We start from the raw sequence: 26596 nt of genomic DNA on the forward strand, positions 1-26596 counted from the left end.
CTCTGGAGCAACTAGGGGTTAAGTGCCTTGCTGTGGACATATGGGTGCGGGGGATGCGTCACAGTGGGAATCAAACCTAGGTCTCTTATCCACTGCTCCACTTGAACAGGATTAGTCATCTATAAGCTTGTCTGATGACCTTAGATTGAATGCACCTTTTAGTCAGCAGCCATTTACCACATGACCGGTATGTATTTCTTCTGCTGTTCTCAGGTTTCTTGCAAAATACATTTAGATCTCAATGAGACTACCTGATTAAACAGGGCTTTAACAGATTTTGGCCTCCCTATTCAGCACTGCCACCATGTGGACACACAAAGAGGTTGTTAAACAGTGGAAGCAAATCCTCCAAGGGCAATGTAGTTTGCCATTGAGAGCCTGAACAGATTATTGATATCTGTAACACAGGTTACAGTCAGAGATACATAACACCTGGAAATCTGTCTGTCTGTATTTTAGCTGTCTGTTCAGTGGTTGCTCCTCATCTAAACTTAGAGGGCTGTGACTAGGTGCGCCCTGCATGCGTAATAACATCTGCTGATCCTTCAGATTGGTAGATTTTGTTTTGTACCCATAAAACCTTTATCCCATAGAAATGTGCTCTGCTATATGTGATATTTTTGTGTATTTCTAGATTTAGTTTTTAGCATTTTTTCCCCAGTAAAATATTTATAAAAAGGAAGGAACGCATGTGACACACAATATCTATATTCACGCATGAATAGAACAACATTATAAATGATTGTTGCCTATAGAAGAATAACTTATTTTATATGCCAGATACTGATGACTGCAAAATATTGCTTAGCTGATTATAAAATCACTAATAATAGTTCCAACAGGAGTCTGGAGATTTTATTTATTAATTTCATTGTTAACCTGCTTTGATTTTGTTTGGGTCTGTTTTAATAGTAATAATTGGACCCTAAAGCCAGCGATTAAAAAAATCCCATCCCAGCTCATTTCCCCTGTTTTCACCCTACAACCTGTAATGGATTTAAACTGAGACATGCGATTACCCCAAACTCTATAAAAAACAAGACATGCCTAGGATAAAAGTTCAAAACACAGGATACAACCTGCAAGTAGGATTTGAGCAGAACAAGATATCATATATTGTTGGTTGCCACTGAGAGCCTGAACTAAACGGATTTTTAGGCTGTGATTCATTTGAATTGTATTATTCAGCTTTTATTCCATATGCTCTCCACTGCGCTACTTTGGAGTTATGGGGACACATTGGTATGTTTTGCATTTGAGAAGGACAGTTGTGTTGGACACCGAAATATTGTGTATATTTTATTAAATCTAATTATTTTGTATAGGCCTAGGCATTTCGGATTTTCATTAGCTCCTTTCTCTCTCTCTCTTCCGGGTTTTCTGCAACCACGGTGCATCCTGAATGTATGATGGTTTTACACTCCAAACGTGACGTCCTGAATTTATTGCTCTCTTTTATATCAGATGTGACAAAGGAACGCTGAGATTCAAAATGTGACATCACTTCCCCACATAACTTAAACACAGAATGTCAAAAAAAAGCTTCTTGTGAATGAGTTCATTAAGACAGCTGAATAGATATTGCACTTGATTTCAGTGGATATATTTAACCCTCAGATATGGGATCAGCAATAGCTAAACACCTAGAGGAAGAGAACCAGCGAAATAGAGATTTTCAGATAAGAAAAAATGACTATGTTTGACACTCATGTGGCTACATGATAGAGAAGCTGGGAGAGGGACGTTTTGGGAAAGCGGCCCAGTGCCGAAAACTGCACCTGGACGAGGAGAAGGTGGTCATTAAGACCAACATATTCCGGTATGGTAGACATGAGCTGGCCATGCTTAAAAAACTCGATGAGCTTGACCAAGACAAGACCAACCTGATCAGGTTAAACAGGCATTTTAAACATAGAGGTCACATTTGTCTGGAATTTCAACTGCTGGTTCAAGTCTGTCCGACTTCATGAAGCTGAGGCAATTCAGGCCATTGTGTTTGTTTGAGATCAGAGAAATCACACAGCAGCTGCTAGTGGCTCTGAATGTGCTCAAGAGCATTGGTCTGGCACATTCAGACATCAAGCCAGACAATTTAATGCTTGTAAATCATCAGCTGATGCCCTTCAAGGTGAAACTGATTGATTTTAGTTCAGCCACTCGTTTCCAGATTGCAGCGTGGCACCAACTGTCTGGTCATTGGTTACAGGGCCCCACAGGCCATCTTGGGCCTCCCAATGAACGATATGTGGGGGGGCTTGGTTTCACTTTCATGCACCTGGGACAGCACCTGTATCCAACAGAATCTGAATTTGAGGTCATGAGAGCCATCGTGCAGATGCAGGTTCAGCCTGATGATCACCTTCTGAAGCGTGGAAAAATGAAAAAAATATTTCACCTTTGAAAGTCGTCGTATAGTCTGAAGACATGAGATGAACACGACACAACAGCCGCAACACCCATTGCTCTACGGGTATTTTCAACCTCTTTACCAGTCTCAATGACATGGCGAAGACCCACCCAGAAGTGGAGAATTGTGTTGATCATAACACACAAGCCTTTTTAAGCCTCATCAAACAGATGCTGCAAGTGGATCCTGAAGAAAGAATCACCCCAGAGATACTTTAGGGCACCGTTTTGTCACAATGAAGCACTTTCGCAGTGGCACTAACAACCCTATTGTGACATCCGCCTGTTTGGCCATGAAAGACTGGAGCAGCCATCAGATGACTTCAAACCCACTGTAACATCCAGCGAAGTGACGACTTCGCGAATGGAATGGATCGTCCATTACTAGTTTTCAGCTGATGAAGAAACCACTTCTGGCACCGATAATCAACCCCTAACCACAGCTGCCTTACATGACTCCAACACTGCTGGGACAGATGACAGACCACCTGCCACAAATCTGGCAGCTTCACCTGCCTCTAGAAACACACACTTCGTTGAAGTCAAATGCTGGAAGAAGTGGCTCAAGAGTTTCCAGCAGTTAAGCTGCTGCACAGATGTTTCTGAATAAAGACAGTGGTTACCGCTGTTACTGCATAGAAGGCTCTTGTTTCAAACTTGATTTTTTTGTGTAGAGTTTACATTTTCTCCCTGTGTCTATGTGGGTTTACTCTGGGGTTACGGGTTTCTTCCCACGGTCCAAAGCAGTTTACATTAAATGACAGATTTAAAATTAAAAACACAGGACAGATAGACAGTTTAGCTGCAACACAGCACGAAGTCCGGGGGTTTGGACTCTGTTTGGATTTAGTTTTGTTTAATAGATTATAACCTTTGTTATAACTATCTGCCTGCATGCTAGAGTTTCTGTTAAAATAAGGGTTTCACTCTCATTGAATACAGATTTTTCAGCACTATTCTAGCACTTACATATCCTTTAAAATTCAGGAGTCCCATCCTTAGCTCTAAAATTCATACTGTACTGTGCTTGATTATTCAAATTCTAATTAAACTAGAACCCACTTTAGATGGTCTAAATGTATTTTAATATATATAGCAGTATGCCGTGCCTATATACACCTTTACATTTGTCAATGCGCTGAATTTTGTGGGAAGGCTGGTTCCAGTCGTCTCCCTCTTAAATCCTACACCTGCTAACACAATCATTGGACAACTAAAAACACTTAAAATAATTAACCTCAAATCATTTATATACCAGACACAACAGTAGTACTTTAAACCAGGAAAACAAAATTCTGACATTGTTATGTTTTTCAAATCTGTGCAACTCTTTTGAAAACAATAATAATTTAGCTCACAGATGAAAGTACTTGGCAGGAGGAGTAACACCTGGCAGGATTTTAATGAAGTGTCATTTTGTGTTCTGTATGTTTTTAAAACCAAATTAAAATGTATATGGACCCCAGCAGGCAGCCCCCACACAAACATTAAACAAACAAAAAAAAAAACTCTGTAACTCCAGATACCAGAGATTTAAATTGATGTATCTTCATCGTGGATAAGAATGTGGACGGCCTGATTTCCATTTCGTCATGATTTTATTTCATTGTTTTTTTCCTCTCCTATTTGACAAGATTTTGGGCTGATTAAGCCCAGAAGACAAAATAAAAACCAGTGTTTACTATTACGAGTTCTGTACAATTCACCAGTGATACACACCAGTATAGCTTACAATATACCAACATGAGCAGATTTACGCAACAACAAGGAGATAAAATAGACTGTGGGGTTTTTTGTGTTTGTTTTTTTTTTTTTTTACATTTTTATCCCTATAAAACCCAGAAGTGTGAAATTGTTGTTGCTGGCTAAACATGGAAATCCCATCTGGGTGAAATAGGGTTAAAAAAGTTAATTTTTTTGGTGCTGTGCAAATATGCTCTTCTCCATACCAGTATATCATGCTATACCAGTACAGTCACCAGTATACAGTATTTCATATAGCAGTATGTCATACTCCATGTGGGGTCAGTATTAACAAAGACACGCGTGATCTGCTGTATTTTCAGTTCAGTGTTTTGTGTCTGCAAGACAAGTACCAGTCATGTGGCTCCACATTTCATGTGTGTTTGTTTCCCCGTTGTTAGTAGGGACCTAATTAAAGAGTTACACCTGACAGGAACTGGGACTCAAAGCACAAAGATTCCAGTTTTGAGGTTCGTTTGTATGTCCAGTAAAAACACTGGTGGGTGAGGGGACAATTACAGGTGTGACACCAGTCTCATATGAGGAACAACTGAATAATATTGGGACTGTAAATGAGGAAAAAACATGGAGACGCTGTCCCCACAGAAATAGGTTATAAATCAAGCTCAGTGACCAGTCTGAGACATGACGTCCTCCTTGTCCTCCTTGACATATAGGAAGTATCCAGTCACTCAGACTGGATCCTCAAAATTCACTTTGTTTTTTTTCCTTTTTCCATTTTTGCTCATCAGAGTCAATGCTGGGATAGAATATCAGTTTAGAGGAAGAAGACTGTGAAAACAACACAAAAAAACATGGAGCCAGCCGATAAAAAAAGAGTAAACTAAACTGAGTGCGAGGAGGGAGTTTCCTGTCTGCGCCGTTTACCCAAACAGATTTGGATTCTTCACATTTGGAGTCTTTAAAACCTGCACAGAGACGAGCTGAGGAAGACATCAGGAAGGAGAGGAACAGTTAGGACAAAAGCAAAGAAAAGTGAGTGAAACACAGATGAAAGAGTAGGATAGTGTGTTCTTTGTTTAGACAGTAGACAGACGCTAGACTGTACTCAAGTTCTAATATCTTTTTCCCGTCTCTCCCTCCGTCTCCTCCTCTGCAATTTCTGTGTCTATAAATAAAACCTGGTGAGACGGAGGGAAGCCGGAAATGGATGGAAGAGAGAAACGGGAGGAGCAATTGAAGGTAGGAGGCTGTTTCTCCAAACCAAACTGAGACTGTGAATATCTTTGTCGAAGCATCCACTGAAAGCATTGCAACTGGAAACATCTGGTTTGATCTGCCCATTCAAACAAAGCCATGGTTACGTGGAGGTATTTCAGCTGAGGAGAAAGTTCACATCCAGGGGTCAAAACACATGAAATCAACAAATGCACTGACAAGTCCATTCCCACAGGGGGCAATTCATGCAGATATATCGCAGATCAAATGCAGTCCCATCAGGTTCTAAAGGCTTTGCTTGAGAGTTTTATTCCACTAAGAATAATCCACCAGATATTAGCGGTTCCAGACCAAATTGCGCCCATGACAGTGTTTGTCAGGTTTTTAAACCTGGGACCCCAGGAATCAGGCTCATCTCAGGTCCAGACCCCCAGGCGCACACAGTCACCCCTCTTCCTCCTCACTTTTCCTCCTCTCATCATTACTTGAAGCTGCCAAGTCCCTGATTCAGGAAGTGTTTCTGCTCTGTTCTTGTGTTAAGAAAGTCACAGTGGTGGAGAGTTTAATCCCAGATGATCTGATGATCTGACGACCTCAGCTTACACAGGGTCCAACATCTATTGATTCTTCACGGACTGTCAAATTATCAGAGCCATTGTTGATGTAAAGCAGTCAGCTCCAGGAGCTCTCCCATATCGTGATTGACGTCATTAATCCAGTAGTCTTTAGATCCCCGCTGCTCGGCTGACACGGGGCTAGTGTGGGCGGGAGTGGGCCATCATCTTGAGCCGTGACTGGTCGATGACATCCAGCAAGTTCTTGGCGTCAACTGCAAGAGCGTGAGCCGCTGTCAACATCTGCTTCTTATAATCCTGCTGGAGACTGGGACAGAGCAAAAACACAACACACATACATTACACAGATTGGTACTATTGAGTGAGATAAATAGTACAATATTAAAGCAACTATTCATACAATTTGTAAAAAAATGTTGGTTACAGTAACATTTTTCAGACACGGACTAAATTTCTTAGTCTTTAACCGAATGTATTAAGTGTCCTTAAATGTAAGAATGACTGACCACTAAATACAAGAAACTGTAATAAAATTGAGTGAAGAAGGCAGATGCCTCTTACATGGAAATTTCACAATGTCTTCCAACTTAAAGGAACTGAAATTAGATTCTTTATACATCGTAAAGTTAATATTTGAACCTACCTGGTCATCACATATTGTTGGGCTAACTTCATCTTCCCAATCAGCTCTGCCAAGTCAGAGTTTAAAAGTTTTTGTGCCATCTCTATCTGTTGAAGAAAACCAGAGCATTAAATATCAATCTGATACAAACCAACTCTACTGCAAATGTGGGACCTCTGATTTCAAATCAACATTTAATAGTATTAAGAATATGTGAGTAAAAGTCCACACTATTCAAGAAAGACGAGTGTGTGAGTATATGTTTGTGGTCAGTGAGTGTGTGTTGTTACCTCTCTGTGTGTACTGGCTGGAAGCTGTGGTAGAGTCTCATCCACTGTGGCCAATAACGTCCTCAGTGCCAGACCCACATCCTGAAACACACAGACAAAGAACATGAGGCTCAGAATAGTTTCAAAATTATACAAAACAGAAAGAAAATTAGGAACTAAATTTACAGTGTTTAAAACATATACTTCATGCTGTATATACATGTAGGTTTATAAAAAAAAAAAAGTAAAAGATAAACAGTGTGGGGGAATAAAGTAAAATAAAATGTTCTAACTTTAGCGAGTATTAGCCAAAAGGATTCATTAGCAGACTTCAATTCAATTAAAATCAATATCTAGCGAGGTTAAAAGGTCAGCTCTGTAGAGTCTGGTTAAGACATGAATCAGAAATTATTCATCTGGAAGTAGGAGTATTAAAATTCAGCCCTCTGTAGAGCTGCTCATTTAATTAAACAGCATGTCAGAGTGGTCAAGGCAAGATAACATAAAACTGTATAAAACAGGCCAGCGCTAATCTTTGTAATGCTTTCAAGTTATAAGGTCAAGGCTTGCTGCTCAAGAGAGAAAAAGTGAACATTCAGTGAGCCTAGAAAAAACAACGATGAGCTTAAAAGCTAAAGAAGAGAGAGATAAATTTGTGCTCCGGTTACCTTGACCATGGGAACGTATTCCTCTGGAGGAGCTGGCTGAATCTTGCTAGACATCTCGATCACAGCTTTGACCAATCCTGTCACGTTCTCGTACACCTTATCATTGGAGCGGTCCAGATTGGCGGTGGGCGGCGGGCTTATCTCTTGGGGCTGTAGCTGAACCACAGGAGCACAAAAATGAGTGATGAGCTGACTGAATAAACAAAGACCCACGGGTCAGTGTGGGGGCTGGGGCAGTGAGAATGATACACAGAGAACAAGGTGAGACAATGTCGAGGAAAAATAGGAGCCTTCTAGAATCAAAACATTTAAATAATTGTTCATGGTTCAGTGTACAAATCCTGTATAATTATAGAGATGTACATGAATCATGCCTTTGCTTAACTAAGGGCCCTCTGCACATCTGCTGGTAGAAAGTGAAATCAATTCAATTTATAAAACACTGCTTTTTTAATAGTTAAATAGATTAATAGTTTGAGATGAAGAAGAGTGCTGTAACTTTACAAAGAACAATCATTCATACGGGTCAATTAGTAGATTTATGAGTGAAAGAATAAAAAAATGAATGGAAGTAGGTTATTTAGATATATGACATGCTTTGAATGAAAAAAACCTAAATGTTGTTACATGTAGTTCTCTATTCTGGCCACTAGATGGCAGTAACATATCTTTACAACCAGATATAAACAATCATGTCAACTGAATCAAAAAACTGATACATCAGAAGTGATTTATCATAAAAATATCTTGTTCATCCCACAGTATATTTCTCATCTTAATCTACTCTCTACTAATTTAGCTTTTTAGCACTACAAAATGTAATCCTATGTACGTAACAGCATGAGTTTCTACATAGTTTAATCTCCTCTCAATCACCATCTACACACACCTCCCTGCATTGGGAAATCACACCAGTCACAGACACCCCCTGCTGTCAAATCAGTCTGAACACTTTACAGCAGCAAATGTTTTGTCTAAAAATAAATAAAAAACCTGATTCTTCTGACTGCAGGCCGAATGTGTTTGATATGTAAAATGTCAAAAGGAAGTCATCATAAAGACGAGGAAAAACTACCCCCAAAGCCCTTAAAGAGCAACAGGGAAGCGACCCCTCTTCTATGTATCAAATGTGGTTTGCACTCCATCCTCTGATCATATTCAGACGATAAAGAAAAACACCCTGGTCCCCTAGTTTTTCATTATAGCCCAGAAAACTTCATGATTAGTGCACAATTAGTTCAAAATGCTGTCTAGTTTGATTAAAGAAAAATAATTCTGAAGGATTTCCAGTGTGACAGACTGTTATATATTGTTACAACAAGAAAGCAAACACAACTATGTAGAGTTGGATGTTAGTTTGGAGGGGAAAAGACAGTAGAAAACGGAAACCTGACTGGAATCTGAACAACAAAGGGATTAAAATTGTTTATATGTTTATAGGACGACACTTTGATTTGTTGGATAGAGAAATCAAAATACAGATGGAAAAAAAAAGAAGAAAAATGAATCAGAGTGTGATCAGATAGCAGACAAGACGCACAGTAAACACACACAGACAGTGTGCTGCTTACCCGCCAGGGCTAGGGGTCAACAGTAAGGCAGAGTAGAGGAGGAGGAAGAGGAGGGGAGGGAGAGAGGGAGCAGCCAAATGGAAAAGAAGATAAAAAAGGAAAATATTAACGCTCTAAGCATTAAAAAAAACATGCAACCTGTATATTTGGTGAATGTATCTTGCCAGTTCTTGTAGGTGTTGGTTGTTATATTTTAAGTTTTCTTTTTTATTAGTATGTCTCTATGGTTAAGTGTAAGTATTTTTGTTTTGGTTTCTGTGTGTTACTGTATGTGTGTGTGTACCTTGACTCCATCGTTGTAACTGTCTCCAGTATTTAGACATGCCAGACTGCCCACTTGGCTCTGGGCCCCGGGCCGAGGGGGTTTCTTTGGGGGTGCTGCGTGCTCTGCAGGACACAACATGTAAAAGTGAAAATGATTTCCACACACACACACACACACACACACACACACACACACACACACACACACACACACACACACACACCCACCCACACCACCCACCCACACCCACACAACCACACACACCCCTTTAATGTACATCAGCAACTGATGTGGCAGTTCACACAGTGTGTACATCAGAATAGCGTTCCAGCTAAAGGTTATTTTAACTGATTAATCATTTAGTCTGAGAAAAAAGGTGACCTTATTTTAGTCTTGTTTTGTCTGTCCAACAGCCAACAACCCAAATATATTTCATTCAAAATTATATGAAACACAGAAAAGTTGCAACATTTTTGCATGATTAAACATCTGAAACAATTAGTTTATTATCAAAACATATCGCTATTTTCTCTAGATTGACTCATCTACTGTTAGTTTTCAGCTCTGCATGAGAATAAACAATTCAATGATGAAAACAGAAGGTTTTGAGTACACTGTGCTGTCTGTATTGGGCTGCTTGCAGGGTGGGCATATTCACGCTCTGAACACAGAACATACTGAACTTGATATGACTTGACATGTAAACGGGTTGGCTTGACGGCTGCAGAGTTCACAATCAGATTGGTCATATTGTGGCAACAGACTGTACACGCTGCAAGCAGACACTGACACACACAGACTGAGACTCTATCTGCTGGTAGTGGGAGATACAGAATCTGTACAAAGAGGGAGGGTGAAGCACTAAACAGAGCTATGAAATGCTGCATGCGTGAGCTACATACTTTGGGAGCTTAAGAGACAGAAAGAGAGAAATAAAACAATAGTGGTTGTGTAGCTTTAATTAAAGGCCAGTCCATTACCTGTTTTGCCAACGGGTTGGTAAATGTGCTGGTTTCCTGTCTGCACAAACAAACAACAACAAAGCATTGGATTAGCAAGTGCTCTGTCACACACATAACCAGGAGCTTCGCAGGAAATTAGAACTTCACAGGCAGAAACCACCAGCTGGTTGGTAAAAAAACGTTGGGAATCCAACTGAGTTTCCCCGTCACACGACACAGCGTCTCGATTTGTTCTTATAAAACAAAGCGAGTTCACAGTCGTCTCCACTCGAGGAGCTGTTTCTGTTTTCTGTGGTGTGTGGTCTAGTATTGTGTTACTTATGTTAACAAAAATAATCTGTCTGGCTACAAGGGGATAAAGCATTTCCTTTGTTAGTGCTACCCTTGAAAACCAGGGGAAAAAAATCCTGCAGCATGTCTTTATGATTTGATGGTTGTGAGCATAAAGTGATGCCACAAAACTCTCTAGTGGTGCCAGGCATGTTAGATATTTACTTTGTTGTATTATTACTAGAATCTTTGTTGTTTTCTTGGTGTGAAAAACAGTACAGAGGGCCTAGAAAAGCCTCTGTGCCATCAGTGTTGTGGTCTGACAACCACAAACACCCAAAAATACTACAGCATTTCTCACTCACACACGCACACACGGCAGAGATTTTCCCACCACAAACCATAGCCATTCAAATGGGAGGAGGACAAGCAGAGAGCTGAATTACAGAGACAGAAATATCACAGTGAGTGTTACAGCAACTTTCTTCTGCTGGTGTCAAGAACACAACAGACAACAACTTACAACTCTATGTTCAGCTCTTGAGATTCCAAATTTGGCATGAAGTTACACAAACGTTCTGATCAATATCATCATTTAGTTTCAGGAGAAGAAATTTAATTACAGAGAGGCTTCAAGAAAAACACGACGACCACAGTTTCTAGTGAAAAAACAACAACATTGCAGTAGGGAAAAAGTGATGAAGTTACCTTTTAATAATGAATAATATCTTTGTTAATAATGTGTGAGGTTTCGACAACATAAAACCACAGTTATTGTTTGCTAAGTGAAAATGTGCATCTGTCTCTGTGCAAATCATTTCGGAGTTACATCACAGCACGCAAATTAAAAAATGATGGGGTTAGCTCTCATAAATCACAAATCTAAAAAGCCGAGAATGATGTCCTCTTTCACAAACACTAATATTGCAGCATGATTGTACATATAGGGCAGCAGCCAATGATAATTTTCATTATCAATTTATCTGCTGATTAATTTCTCGATTAAATAGTTAATGGTTTGGTCTCTTAAACAGCAGGAGATGTTTAAAATTCCTGTTACAATGTCCTAAAAACCCAAGGTGAAGCTTCAAATTGCTTGTTTTGTCCGAAATCCAAAGATATTCAGTTTAAATGGCCCATAACTGTCAATGACAACACAGCCACCTTATTCTCCTCTCATGGTGCTTTTGACACTCTAAAGTGTGTAATTACTGATGGACAGACTTGAGCAGAGCACAGAGAACACAGTGAGTTACTGTGGGCAATACTGGGACATAGAGATAAATAACGATGGCCGCTTGTGTTCTTGTAATAGCGTTTCATTAGTAACTGGTGATGTTGTGGGAATCCACTGACCCCTCATTGCTGACCCAACCCCCCCAACAGGTCACTTCCTGTCCATGGTTCAATCCCCTCAGCTCTAATCAAAACAAACACGCACTGCAGCCAATTGCTGTGAGCCCAACCAGAATGTGGACTTCCGTCAACATTCATCTTAATCGTCCTCTCTTACAAACACAAACAGGTCAAGAAAATAACTTCCCCTTTTCTTATGCGGTGGGAGTGACAAATGGTCATGATTTTGACTGTGGAAATTAGAAAGAGACTACTGTAAGTGAAGTAGAGTTCATTTGGGAGAAATGCATCCACAGATCAACTTTCTGCGTGCATGAATAACACCAACTAACAGTGAGACGAGAACGTAACTTACCGGTGGTTGGAGTCCACCTTCTTCTCTGTCCAGACTCCCTCTAGAGCTTCTAGAGTCTGGTTTCTAAACACACACAAATAAACATAAAAAATATATCTCCATACACAGCATTTAAGTTCAAGGCTGGTTTTAAGTTTAATTTTGCTGTTAATTAGACTGGGACTGTTAAGACGTTCTGTATTTATTTAGTTATGCAAATGGTTTGTTTTTCCAATGAACACTAAGTTCATTGCTTTTCTGTCGTTGACTTTACAAGCAGTATTGGATTTTCATTCCCGAGATGTTCTCTGTTATGACTTGCTGTCAGCTCTTTATCCCATGCTGTTGTTAGACTGGTGCATTATATGTGTATACATGGTTACTAAAACTAGCAGACTTAATGATTCATTAAAGATGTACTGATCTGGCTAAGGTGAAATTCAAGTTTAATCTTAAGTCTTACAATGATCATGTGAATGAAGAAATGAATGAGTGAGTGAAGCTCACAGTGAAAAAAACTTGCATCAAACATGAGTCTCCTTGCACGAGACTTCAAATAAAAACAGGACCACACTGCACAAAGCTGCAAGATACAAAAGCGCAGGTCCTCCTACACACAAACAAACTTTTCTCAGCTTAAGCACAACTTTTGCGATTGACATTTAGCCACCCCGAAACACCCACAAACAAAGCCAAAATAAAGCCACATACAGACACCTCTAAGAAAACTAACTATCGCATCCCTCACACCCATCCTTTCCTACCAGTTTTCCAAGACAGGACTTGAAGACCAGCATTGCCAATGAGTTCATCAAAGTTGTCTGATGAACCGTTTGTGTCCGAGCTCAGGTGTTGAGTCTGCGTCGCTATCTGGTTCTGATCTTTTTGTATCTCTCTCTATACCTCTGTCTGCTCCTGTGAATGTTTTCCTGTCTGTCTGCCTGCCTGTTTCCTTGTCTGAACCAGCAGTTTCATCAAGACAAGAATTCAGATTCAACTCCGGCTTCCTGCCTCCGGCTCACTTATATCGGACTCTGACGTACGGAGAGAGGGAGGGATAGGAGGGAGGAGGGATGGAGCACACTGCCAACGAGCCATCAGTGTGCGAGCATGTCTAACCGTCTTTCCCAAACCATTCTCCCCCCCCTCTCGTCCCTCACTGAAGTGTGTTATACAAACCAGCCAGCGTACAACACACACACACACACACACACACACACACACACACACACACACACACACCTTTTCAGGAATCTTGTGTGTTGTCAGCTAGTGGTTGTGGGTCAAAGACAGACTGTTGACTGGGCTGTCAGATTCTCTAAGACTATCATTAGCCTGGAATTCAAACAGTCCACACTTGCCTACAAACTCTCTCTCAAACACACACGGAACAAACCCAAAACAGCTCCTTCAATCTGTGTTCGCAGAAATATGCATCCTATATAAAATCATCTCCCGTCTCTCCACACTGTCTTTGTAGTCAGAGGGTCTCTCCATCAGAAGAAAGTAAGTTTCTGACAGTGACAGACACTGCATTCATGTGTGTGTGTGGAAGTTGTACTGCCATAGTAAGTCAGTCATAATGAATTAACTGTTCAATAACCAGTTAGTAGTCCACTGCAACAATTAGCAGGAGAGATGGCAATGGTAGCCTGAAATAAATTCCCTAACAGAAAGTACATTCATTATTTAAAAATGACCAAAAAAAACAGTCACAAAAGGGCATTTTTCTTCATGACAGTATGTATTCAGCATACTGTACACTATGTTAAAAAGTCAAGGGAGAAACGCTATTGCTATTCAGAGCTAAAATCAAGTGTATTGAAACTCCCAATTCAATTTAAGAGTTTTTTTTTTTTTTTACAGTTTAACCAAATGTAGTTGATCTCTGTGGTCGCTAATTACCGAGTTGCTATGGCTCCAGTAGGAATTGAATGCTTCAGCTTAGGAGAAATTTGAAGCTGGTAAAAGCAGAGAAAGCAACTAGCTAAGCTAACAAGATTTAGATACTGTGCATAAAAGTGATTGACTTTGATCAAATCCAGTCGATGAAATAAAATAACTAACCCTAAGGTGATTTTAAAAACTAACTAATATTCTCAACTTTGTGGTTATTAAATTCCAAAAATGTTGTTTGTAAGAGACCGTTTCATTCATCATTAAAGGTCACCATGACAGTTGTTAATATCTTGCTCTAGTACACCTCAACAGGCTCCAAATATCATATGTTTCCCCAAAAGTATTGGTATCAGTTTGCTTCCCAAATACTGCAGCTAAGGGGGAATATCAGCATTGCTGCTTTCGCAAAACCAAATTATTTGAAAATATATATATTTTTACTTGTCCTTCATGAGAATGTGATAAATGTCAGAGAGCCCATTAACACATTTACAAAAAACACAACAACATGCATCATAGAACAAATAAATCCACACAACTGACAAGTCAAAGATGGCAAATAAACAAGAAAACTTTGCATTACAGGTGACGATAACACACTGTACCATGCACATCACACAATAAAACTGACTCTGGGGTCTAAAAATGTCATTCCCAGAATACAGAAGCAAAACCGCACTGCTAACAGAGTACAATATGTCAAATGAAATAAGTGAAATAATAAGTTAAATCTACTCTTGTATCCTTACGTCCTATTAACTGTGAGTGTATTTTCCAATGTGTGCGCTGTGTGTGTTACCAGCAGCCTTTCCTCCTCCTCCAGCCACCTCTGGTCCTCCTCCATCTGCTGTTGTTGTATCATCAGCTGTTCCTCCATTAACAGGCATTGCTGGCCTATACACTGCTGCATGTCTACTGCCCTGTCCTACACACACACACACACACACACACACAAATACAAACATGCAGCAAAAGACAAACATAGCAACAGACATACACACCAACACAGATGAAGAGAAACAAGCACACATACACAGGACAGACACATACACCAGACTGATGAGAGGCTGAACTTAGATGATGGAAACAAACTAAAAATAATGGGTGTCAATGGGCCGTTGATTTGTACCATTTCAACATTTGGATATTTAAGTAAATTTGGGGACTGGACTCATTATGCAGGTGGTACTTTTTTGTTCACAATACTTCTTCTCAGAGTGATCAGTCTCTTCAGCATGCCAGGCAACAAATGCTTTAACATACTGGCAGCATATGTGTTTCAGTTGACAGTCCTGTCTTGACTTAACCAAGTGTGCATATGTGTGTGAGCGTATGTATGTTAAACTGGTCTCCTACCTCCATCGCAGAGCCCCATAGTGCCATGTCGTGTCCATGTGGCTGAGGAAGAAGCTGTGCGTGAGAGTGTGTGTGGACGTGGTGGCGGGGGTGTGTATGCGCATGATGTGTGTCCAGCATGGCGGCCTGTGGGGGGTACAGGGCGCTGGGCACCGAGGGGAGGGTGTGAGGGCCGGGGTACCCTGCCATCTGAGCCAGGCAGGGAGGAGAGAGAGAAAGACACATTGTTAGTCTTTTATCAGTTCTCTTTTGATTACTACCCTTTAAGGTTGGGCGATATGACGGTAAAAACCGTGCAATGGTAGAGATTTGAACAGTTTCCACCGTCGGAGCTATCCCTTAGTGTCTATATATTCGGTGCAGGCTCTGTAGCATGTCAGGACTGGATTCTCACGTGATCTCACAAATCCAGTGGCCTCATGACTTAGGCAGAAGAACTGCTTACCATGTTCTCACGTGAAGTGAGAGAAATAGTTTGTGGCAGTAATGCACCTCTAAGCTGGTTTGTCAGCTTGACACAGTGACGTGGAAAAGGAGAGTTGAATTGTAAATAGAGCAGGAGGAGTTGTTTTTGTTTATATGGAAGTTTCAAATAAAAGAAAAAAATCCAATGCATTGAAGCACGGTACGGTATGGATATTTTAAACAATTTCTTAATTATAATTTACACAACAATTACTATAAACATTACATAATATAAAATTACATATATCGTGATAGAAGATTTTGGCCATATCGCCTACCCCTAAGGGGATAAGGATAAGATTACATCTTTACCTAGCAGTCGCAAAAGAGGATTTAGTCTTGTGCAGTTTGTCTGCATACCTGGTAGTGTCCAGGATGTTGGGTATTGGGGTAAAAACCTTCACTCGAGCGAGGACTGGGATAGCCTGGTCTACTTGGCTACAGATAAAGAGAGAGAGAGGGAGAGGGAGAGGGGGGGGATAAAGAGAATAAAGGATAAAAACACAGTTACAATGTATATTCATCTTTTTCCCAAACTGAAAGTTAGAAGACGGGACACCGGTTCATTCAGACAATTCAACACACAAACCCCTAGGAGCTGTTTGTGTGGCTGGGTTAGCTGTCAGTCAAAACAGGGAACACCCACTGGGCTGCAAGTCCAGCAAGCTGTTAGTTAGTGGTTACAAACATCAACACCCATGGAGTACCGGTATGAACTGTTATAGTCACGGACTAATGACCAGTAGAATCTCTGGTTAGATTTGATGCGGATGTGTATAGTCAAGTGTTACGGCTGCACGTTCACCAAAGACCTCTCTTTAAACCACTGGCCTTTTTTTATTTGGGAAAAAAAAGCATACTGCAGCTGAAAAGGTTAAAAGAAGTGTGGTGCAAAATATTTTCAACCTGCATACAAAAGGGAGTTTCTTCTGAGACTGTCTGATCCAAACCTCCGAATGAACACTGCTGGCTAAAGAAACAGAGCAGTGACTCCGCTTCTCGTCTCTATTCTATTCTTCTCTTTTCATTAGGTGGGCACCAGTAGCTAAAAACAGAAGTTCTTGGTGAACCCACAGCCTTGTTCCTTCTGTTGGTTTCTGGTGATTTGTTATGATGAAGCTGTTGAAAGTGTATGTTTCCCATCTTAGAATGACTGGAGACATTTTTCTTCATGATTTAAACTTCTCTAACACAGAGCTCATTTCGAGCACAACAGTGGTGTAACCTCTACCTTCCACAGCCTCTCATAGTAGCTTTCTCTGGACCACATCTCCGACAGCAAGACAGACACAAAGACACACAGGAAGGGGATACAGAGAGCAATGAAAGACGGGGAGGGACGGAGAGAGGGAGACAAGGAAGGAAAAAAGTAAAAGAAGAAGGACAAAGAGAAGCAGACAAGACAAAGAAACTGAGGACAAGACAAACAGGAGCTTACGAACTCTCAACAGGCAGACAGAGAGGGAAACATACAGCGTGTTGTGAACAAAATGAAATCTTGTGAGAAAATTTTACATCTGCCTCAAAACAGATTCATAGTCCTGTGGTAGTCAATCCATGTAGAGGGAGGTTTCCCTGAGAATACCCAGTTTAAAGATAGAAAAATAAACAGAGAGACAACAGACAGAAAGATTGGAAGGTGAGGTTAATGTGACAGGATAGTCACAGAAATTGGTTATAATCCGGAAACATTTGGATGAATATTTAAGAACAAACGACCACATAAATAGATATAGATCATCAAATTTCAGAGCTACGGTGCCAGGAGTTTCAGTCTAAGCTGCACTTACAGATGTGCTAATGTCCGTCATCTACTGGCAAGGTAAACAAGCTGAAGCAATTTTAACACTTGTGCCACCTGCAGGCCATTAGCATTACAACGGTTTGTGCTTTTTTTTTTTTTAGAGCTCTGTTTGGGCTCACACTAGTCGGAGAATCTGCAATCTCTTAAAAATAAATGTGCAAATCCATGGCTACAATCTACATTCATCAGGTGTTTTGCATCTGATATGTACACATGTATGGCTACACGTTAAAAAATTCTCAAGCCAAAAAGGTATTGTATTAGAAACATGAATCTTGAAAAACCTTCCAAAAAAACTGTAACTATACAGCTCAACTATATTGTGTATCTGTCATGTTTCCATTACTGATTTCTCACTTGTGCCACAAGTATCTCTGATAGTAGTAGCATTTCTTATATTCAAACGGAACTACACATCTCATGTTTTAAATACTTTCCCAGCATTGAAAGAGGTCGGGTGATGATACAGCTCAGCAGGAGGACTGAATATTCACTCCAAAAACAGGGTCACCTACCAAAACATGCTCATGTGTGGTACTACTGGCCAGCACTCAACAGTTAGGTCAAGGTGACAGAGAGCCAGCTGTGTATAAACAGGCTTAAGTAGAGACAGACCTTTGAGCTAGCTCTTTATGTATTTATAGTAACTGTCTCAATCCCAGGCTTCATACCATCTCACAAGCTTTAGTAGTAAATGCAGTAAATCAGTAAGACAGAATTCAGTACAGAATACCAGAGCGTATACCACAGCATTATATTGAATTATACTATATGTTGCAGTCGAAGCTCTTTCCTCTTGGACACGGCTGAGACCCAGAGCTGGGAGTGGAAAAGTTGTTGCATTGCATGGCAGTATTAGTTGTGGACTTTGGGTTCCACCTAGTGTAAAAATATTTTAACATTCGTTTTAAGCTTATTCCACTTCATTGAATTCCAGTGAAATTTGAAAACTGGCTGCAAGATTTAGTTTTTTTTCCAATTGTGAATATTACCTTTTCTGGCTTATCTGTGATATTCTGTATTTAAGTTCCACATCTGTCAATGAATTTAGGATATATGACAGGCATCCTAAACAGGCTAAAAATAGGGTGCAATAATCAGAGGACACATCGACACAATGCCTGCTGCAAACACATATATCTGTACTACATTCAATCATGACAGAGGTCATTCAACAGCATGTACAACATAGATCAAGCATGCCAATGGCCGAGGCATAAACATGCTAATTTACAGGCACTGGTGTTGGTAAGCATTGTATTAAAAATCACTGCACTCAGTTATAATCAGACTCAAAGATTAGAGTTTAGTCCTACATAATATTAAACCATACATCAAGAAACGTTGCAGCGTTGTTTTCTGAGGCAGTAAGTTGAATGTCATTGCTGGAAATAAACATGAATGTCATGTGCCAGAATTACTTCTTTTTTGAAAATTAAATTTTTGGTGAAAATTAGAACCACATCCGTTAATGTGTGGATGACACTGGGCTTATTTAACTTTGACTGTCATGAGGTGGACATTCAGAAAGAAAAGGGGTGCGAGTGTGAGTAAAGTCAAGGTATTGAATTCAGTGTTTTCTTATTACCATGACCGGCCACATGCAAACAACATGAGAACAAAATAAAACTAAAGTCGAAAACTTAAATTTTTTTTGTGGTTTTAGTGTCATTAGTCCGAGTCACCACTTTTACTACCAATGTTCAAAAATCACGCAGGTACAAAAGAGGCAGAAATACATCCACCATCACTAGCCTCAATAGATCAAGATTTAATTTAGTTATTTTTTGTGCAAGAGGTCTGACTGACCTTATCAGGTACCTTTTAAACCTCCTAGGACATTTATCAAAGAGGCTACACTTCTGAACATTGCAAATTTTTTTGATAAAAACAGTGCAGTTTAAAAGAACACCACCTGCCTTCAAGGGTCTGGACAGGGCTCTTTCAGAACAGGGGATGGGAAAGGGCGTGAGTGTAGTTACAGGGAGACCTGGTGTTCGACTGGATGGATGGGGGTTAATGGAAAACAGAGTGCAAGTACACGGTACTGGGAAGTTTCTTTCTGAGTGCGGAAGACTGAGGGGGGCAGGAGAGACCAGCGGGGGCCCCCCACATGACTGCCCAGGAGGGAGTTGTTGCTGGGGGTCAGAGTCCGGTTGTAGTGGGGTACTGGGATTAGTGTGGCGGCCAGGGTGAAAGCTGGGCAACAGCAGGGTATCAAGATAAGAATTTGGCTTGGGCTGGATGTTTTGGAGGGTGTGGGGACAATCATTTGATACACAGCGGGGCAGAGAGTTAAGTTTAGGACTGGATGGGGAAAGAAGAGGGGAGAAGTGCCTGGGATGGGAGTGTGAGTTGTATGACTTTGGCTGGGATGAACAGAGCAGGGGATTAAGGGGATTTGTCTTTTGGGAGCAGCTGCCATTGGACAGACTATCTGAAGTGGTGTCAGGCAAAGAACAGAAGTAAGCATGAGATTGTAGCAACAAGCTGGAATGAGCTCTTGATTCAGGATTCAATTTGGTGTTGTGCTCAGAGACTGAGTGACTGTGGTAAGTGGTGTTTTGAAGAGGTGACTGGGACGGAGGGTCAGGAGAGGAGGAAAAGTGATGGGGAAATGACGAGTAGAATGGAGGAGTGGGAAGTGGGAGGAGTGGGTGGTGAGAAGAGGTGCAAGGAGATGAAGGATGAGGGTTTCCAAGGCAGAGGGAAAGCTGTGAGGCAAAGCGCTGGTTTGGATGACAATAGTGGTGGGGAGAAGGAGCAGACAGATAATCCAGACTGAAGGTGGGCTGCAGGGAGGGACGACAGCTGGGCTGCAAACAGAAAGACAAAGGTAGAGGAGGGACAAATGGAAATAAAAAAAATATCGTACAGAGACAGAGACATGTAGGGACAGGTGAGACAGATAGGGATGAACCGAAGCACAGGCAGAAATATGCAAGACTGAAACCAAAGCCATACAGGACCTGAAGGAAATAAGATGTTTTTAAAACCTCACCGAAATAATTTTAATTCCTTTTGTTGTTAAGTGAAATTAAACAAATGCAGCAGCCACTAAATCCTGCAACAAAATTTAGATTGGGGAAAAGACAACTTTCACTAAAGTGTTATTTCAATCTTATGAACTACAGTTCAAGACATAAGGCTGTAGCTGAAACCAAAAGAAGCAGTTAACAGATGCTACACAGCAGGGGCATGGGGGCAGCCAGCAGCTGGGACAACAAGCTGCGAGGTGGGAGAGTACAAGTGGAGGTGGGTGTAGGGGGTTAATTATTCAGCAATTATTCAGTGTGGGGAGGAGGAGGAGGAACAAAATCGTTCTAATCATACATCTTGTTCCAGTTCTTGATAATTTTCAATAGCTTAATTAGCTGTGGTCAAGTGCTTTTATGTGCACATTACACAAACCCAGCAAGTGTCCTTTGCTATAATCTATGAGACTGTAATATCAACTTTAACCCACCCACACAGGATGATTTAGAGTATGTAAAAACAAGCTGCTTTTCAGACACAAAAAATAATTTATTACATATTGCGCTAAAGCTGACAGAAAGTGTGAAAATGTAACAAAGGTCACAGGGTCAGTGGTCTTTCTTGCCACTGTTTGTACAGTTTTGCCTCTGAAGAGCCTCTTCTTTTTGTGTGAGGGGATTTTTTTCCTGTAATATGGGACTTAAGTAAACACACCTGACACTTGAAAAGCCTGGATTCAAGAGCTCAAACCCATTCACCTTGATTATCACAGTGAGAAAACCCCACTTGACAACTGACTTCAGCAGCAGTTTTTATTAAGCATGTCACCAAGGTCCTGCAGAAACCTTGTTTGTTCAAACTGTCAAACTTGTACAAATACAGGAGACATTAAATAAAATGAGTTACGGGATGAATTATTTCAATGCCTTAATATTTAATGCTGGAATCATGTGTGATGCAACAACAGAAAATATGACACTAAGCATAGAGGCTGTAATCCCTAACTAAAGAGTGTATGGGACTTGCAGTGATAAGAGTGTCTCACTGCAAACAGCACAAACAGATACCCGTTATTGTTACACCTGTTGCACTCAGACAAACACACAAAAACAGACAGAGACACATATAGTGTAGTAATACCTTTGGTGGTGCGTCGTCAGACCCTCCGGAGTCCCAAGAAACTGTGACCTGTCTCCTCATCTCCATCCTGCTCCTCTCCTTCTGCTGGAGCTTCTCCTCCTCTAATATAGTGCTGTAAACAAGGGGAGAAAACAAGATGATGTAACACAAAAGGGTACTGGTGTTTTTATTTGTCTCTGCTGGACTTTTAATCCAGCACTGGAAAGTGGCAAAAAGGAATGTGACAGGTGATATTAGATTAGATAGATATTGCAGCTTTGGCAATATTGTTGCTATACATTCTTGCCAATAAAGCTAATTTGAATTTGAAATTACAAATTAAAGTATGAGATTAAACACTTAACACTTAAGTTATTATCAAATACACTATTGTGATACAGCAATTCCTGGTATGTTGTTAGGCCAGGTATAAAGTGAATGAAAGCTGAAGTCAACCAGCCAGATGAGAAACTTCCTTGTCCTTATCCTGATTTTAGAACAGGTGCTAAATGTCTGCTTAACATCTAAGCACATAGTATAATGCTACTCCCAAGCCCAACAACCACATATCCCACTTGCTATAGAGAATATGAGATACTAGGTTTTGCATTTAGTACTTTAAAATTTGAGCTCCTAATATATACATGTAGGTAAACTCATGCAAACACGTGTACCTACGCATACGTACACTCAGCAACGCTTTCCTCAACAGAGAAATCATTCGTCAGCTTAAGTGTTTTTCTACCTCCTGCTGGAAATATGATAACTCATTGGCAAACCCATAAAACACACACAAACACACATCAGAGCTGTAACACCCACACACTCAGTGCAATGCATACAGAGCATTCCTCATAATGTCTGTACGGAGCATCAAAACACAAACTACTATAGTCATAAGAAAACTAATTCCATTTTGTTATGAAATTGCTCAGCCTCTTGCTACCATTACAAGACATCCCAGAATGCTCAAGTAACTCCCCATAATATTCAGAGAGTCAATACAGTAATACAATTTAAGCCAATGTCAACAACTTGAGCTTCAGATATTTTGGAAACCAACATTTGAATCTCCCTGCTTTGCATTAGTGCTGGTCAGCAGTTACAAAGCCACATCAAGTTCAGTTTCAATTTGATGTCTTAAGAGAGACTACATTTGGTCAAAAAGTTAATGTTTCAACTTTTATCCTTCATTGTAAATTCACACCAACTACTGAAGCCATCTCTTTGCTGTGTCAGCAATGCAATAAATCACTTGGAGGCTGAGCAATGTCCCACGCCCCAAACCCAAAATTTTTTTAGGTCTAATGCAGCCAAAAATACCACACTGAATTTACCCGCTAAAATTATCCTCACTGACCTGTTCCCTGGGAAACTGCTGCTAAACCAAACGCAGATTCCCAGAGGAAGGAGCTGCGGCTGAAGAGTTGATGGTTCCACAAAACTGCAAACTGAATGAACAATCCAACACACAGTCCCACACTATTTCTACCCTCCTTTCCTCAACAGGGGTAAGAGCTATTTCTAGTACACCATTGCCCTCCTGTGCTGTTGTCTCCTGCCGTGTGTGTGTGTCCTTGCACCTGTCGAGGTCAGTCTCCTGTCAGGTCCCATCCTTCTTTTTCATCATAACACTCATTCACACACATTTGTACAACAATATTAGTACTGAAATAACAGTTTTCTATTAAGCTGTAAAAACAGATCCAATTCACTGAACAAACACTGGTTTAAATGCCTAAAAAAAGATGTATCAAATTTCATCACTTCTGGAGGGATTCATTTGCATTACAGAAGGCCGTCGTTCAATATTTGTAATTATTAACAATATGATTTTTTTTTTTTTTTTACGTGTTCCTGAATTGCTCTGTAGAGAAACCATTGGCGGGTATTAGTAGTAGAGTGTGTGTTTTATGTTTATATCATTATAAACTGTATGGACAACACTGTAATCTAATGGTTGTAAGTACTACGAGTACACTCAGCCTCACAGTGATGATAAAAAAGTCAGAAATTTATTTTGTAATATATCAGTTTTGAAGTTCTGTTTATTCTTCCAGTTTAGCTACACATTTTTAAATAACGTTTTTTAGCTCACTTTAGTTTCTTTGTCTTGATTAGACCAGTTACACAGATCCTATAAATGTGTTTCTCTCCTTTTTTAAATAATGTAATCCTTAAAAACAGGTAGTCTCATTACAATCATTATATCTTTTCCAAGATAGGCCTGTGTAAAAAAATAAACACATACTGTTTCTCTTAAATGTTGCTGTCTACAGGAACACCTTTTGTTTTTATGCTGAACAACAGATCTGATGAGTTAAACAAAGGAATACAACATTTACAAGAACACAAGTAACAAGAAGAGCCTCTAACTGCTTGTAAATGCCTTTTCTACCAGGAGCAGTGTTTTAACAACTGCATTGTAACTTTGTGTCCTTAGCCTTTTTATTTAATATCAATTTAACAGTAACTGGAAAGTCATCTAAATGTAGTAAGTCGATCATTAAACCTGCCAACCTTGCCTCACAGTTCAACAGTAAATGACATCACGTATGAATAAGTGTGATGACGATTACATCAGCACCTGGCAACATCCACACCGACTGTCTCCTCCCCGACCTACACCACATGACCACCTGGAACAACAAGGCCGGTGTAGTTTATTTACTCAGGCTGGACTGACTGCACAATCTTGGACTTTTCAGCAACGCCCCGATTTACTCTCACGTACTTCTCACCTGAGAGCTGCCCGCTACTGATGGAAAGTGAGGAGCAGGATTTAGGTCCCTGGGTTTAAGTGCACTGAGATGAAAACCGGACACCTTGGGACTAATAATTTCTCTCACTTGTACGCTAAAGCTGTTCACTGTTTATGATAAACAGAACAATGTTGTTTTTAGTGTTTAGCGTTCATCAAAATCTCACCAGTAATGCCAGAATGACTGAAGCCGATTCCTTGTCCATCCTCTCTGATTTCATGAAGGGACAACAAAAAAAGTTTTGTCACTGCTGAAAGCAACTTGAATTTTGTCTCTTACCAAGTTTGACATGAAGAAAGATTATCTATTAGTTTGTTTTTTCAAAAGGATGCACAAAATATAATTTTCAATCCTCCACAATTGTGAAATAATGGACCAATAGTTGGCGCAAATGTATGCATGTCTTCAAAAATAAAAATATCTGCATCTAAAATATGTATAAAAGATGCAACTGAAAAACTGACACACAAACATTTCATGTTTACAACTAAAGATGGCAGCAAGCAGCTACCTTGCTGACGTGATCATGAGCAAGACATTAAATTCCTCCAAACTACAGATCTCAGGCATCCTTGTTAAAGGATAAAGGATTTCTTATTTGTGTAACCACGGCCACACTGTAACAAGGAAACACTGAGTGGCAAAACTTTAATTTTGGAAGATCCCCACTTTATTTGTCTAATTAAAATAGATGAAAGCTCATTTAAGCTTCAGCTGAACTTCAGAAAGCATTTTACCTATGCTTTAAGTAGGACATGCAAAGAAACAGATTTCTTCCACAGGATAAGTGGAGGACACGCAAATAAGCCACAATGAATCATATTTAAGAGGCACTGTACCATCCACTGAAAGCAGCACAACATTTAGAAAACCTGAAGAGACAATACTTTACCTTAAGAACAGGCCAATCCAATAGCACTGGAGGATATCCAGTTAAGCCCTTCTAAAGAAAAATGTAGCCACTAAAATGCTGATGGGCCACTGGCAGGCAGCACTGTCATGTTACAGAGGGTCAACATGAATAAGTGCAAAGATCCCAAGGACAAAACCTACTACTCCTGGCAGGATGAATCAAAAATGCTCCTTTCAGCTGAACAAACCCCCCCTAGACTACCGCCCAAAGTCCTCCACCACAGATACACTTCACTATCAGAAGAGTTAAAAGCCTTAGTCTGTTAACTTTAACCAGAGGCATACAGAGCTGCAGTAGTTCTGCTTGCGTTTTTCCTTCCTTCTTTCATTCTTCTTTTCTGTTCTTTGGAAAGCTGTATGTCCTGGCAGCTGCCCACTGTGTAAATACACACACACACACAGACACACACACACACACATACACGGTCTAGGAAAACTATAGTAGTAGCTGAGAGCTGCATATTTGGCAGGAGAGACCTATAATTGATATTAAGATATAAAAGCCAGCTAGACTGAAAGTAAACCAAATTGTGTAACCTTATATGGCATGATTTTCCCCTATTAATAGCCAGTGACCACAGTTAACATGGTCAATATTGACTTGGTTTCCAAGTTACTGCATGAGTACTTTGAAGGTCCCTCTTATGCCAGCACACACACAGTCAATTAAAATAAATGTTCTTAATTTTGTCAGACTAGCACTCTAATGCAGTTCACATGTACTTTTCCACACTGGGCCCATTTAAAAACATACAGCCATAAACATACTGTACATGTGTCAGACTAATGAACGGACCTCCACAATTTGGGGGCCAGCACTCGTTTTGGGGCCAAAATAACAAAGTGAGAAGAGGAAAAAAGGAGGAAAAGGGAGCGTAAAAGGATAAGGTGGCGAGAGAGGAAAGCTGACGTGGAGAGAATTGGAAGTGTAATCGAGGGGGGAATTTAAGGTGTGAGTCATGCTGGTTTTAAGCAAACTCATAAAACCACAGGAGATAAAAATGCACTCTTGTTTTCCCGTTTCTGTGTGATTGAGAGAAAAAGAGAATGGGCATGTTGGAGGAAACGATGATGGCATCTTGC

The 26596-nt window shown here is 40.3% G+C and overlaps 1 protein-coding gene across 13 annotated transcripts in view; it reads right to left on the minus strand.

Moving 5' to 3' along the window:
- Nucleotides 1-1429: 1429 nt before the first annotated feature.
- Nucleotides 1430-26596, minus strand: part of LOC119897851 (focal adhesion kinase 1-like) — a 64973-nt gene continuing 39806 nt past the window's right edge. For 4 of the 13 annotated variants that reach the window (XM_038711852.1, XM_038711853.1, XM_038711854.1 and 1 more), the window contains 12 exons: nucleotides 21861-21972; nucleotides 16301-16378; nucleotides 15476-15664; nucleotides 14919-15044; nucleotides 12242-12304; nucleotides 10279-10318; nucleotides 9317-9420; nucleotides 9034-9042; nucleotides 7463-7618; nucleotides 6816-6896; nucleotides 6547-6632; nucleotides 1430-6210 (listed from right to left, as the gene is read on the minus strand). In XM_038711852.1, coding sequence (XP_038567780.1) covers nucleotides 6084-6210; nucleotides 6547-6632; nucleotides 6816-6896; nucleotides 7463-7618; nucleotides 9034-9042; nucleotides 9317-9420; nucleotides 10279-10318; nucleotides 12242-12304; nucleotides 14919-15044; nucleotides 15476-15664; nucleotides 16301-16378; nucleotides 21861-21972 — 1171 coding nt within the window. In that variant the 3' untranslated portion in view covers nucleotides 1430-6083. The other 9 variants (XM_038711859.1, XM_038711858.1, XM_038711849.1 and 6 more) reach the window with 5 other exon arrangements.

Source organism: Micropterus salmoides, unplaced genomic scaffold, assembly GCF_014851395.1.
Source record: "Micropterus salmoides isolate LMB-PRFRI ecotype aquatic unplaced genomic scaffold, ASM1485139v1 Ms_hic_scaffold_11, whole genome shotgun sequence".
Taxonomy (NCBI): Eukaryota; Metazoa; Chordata; class Actinopteri; order Centrarchiformes; family Centrarchidae; genus Micropterus; species Micropterus salmoides.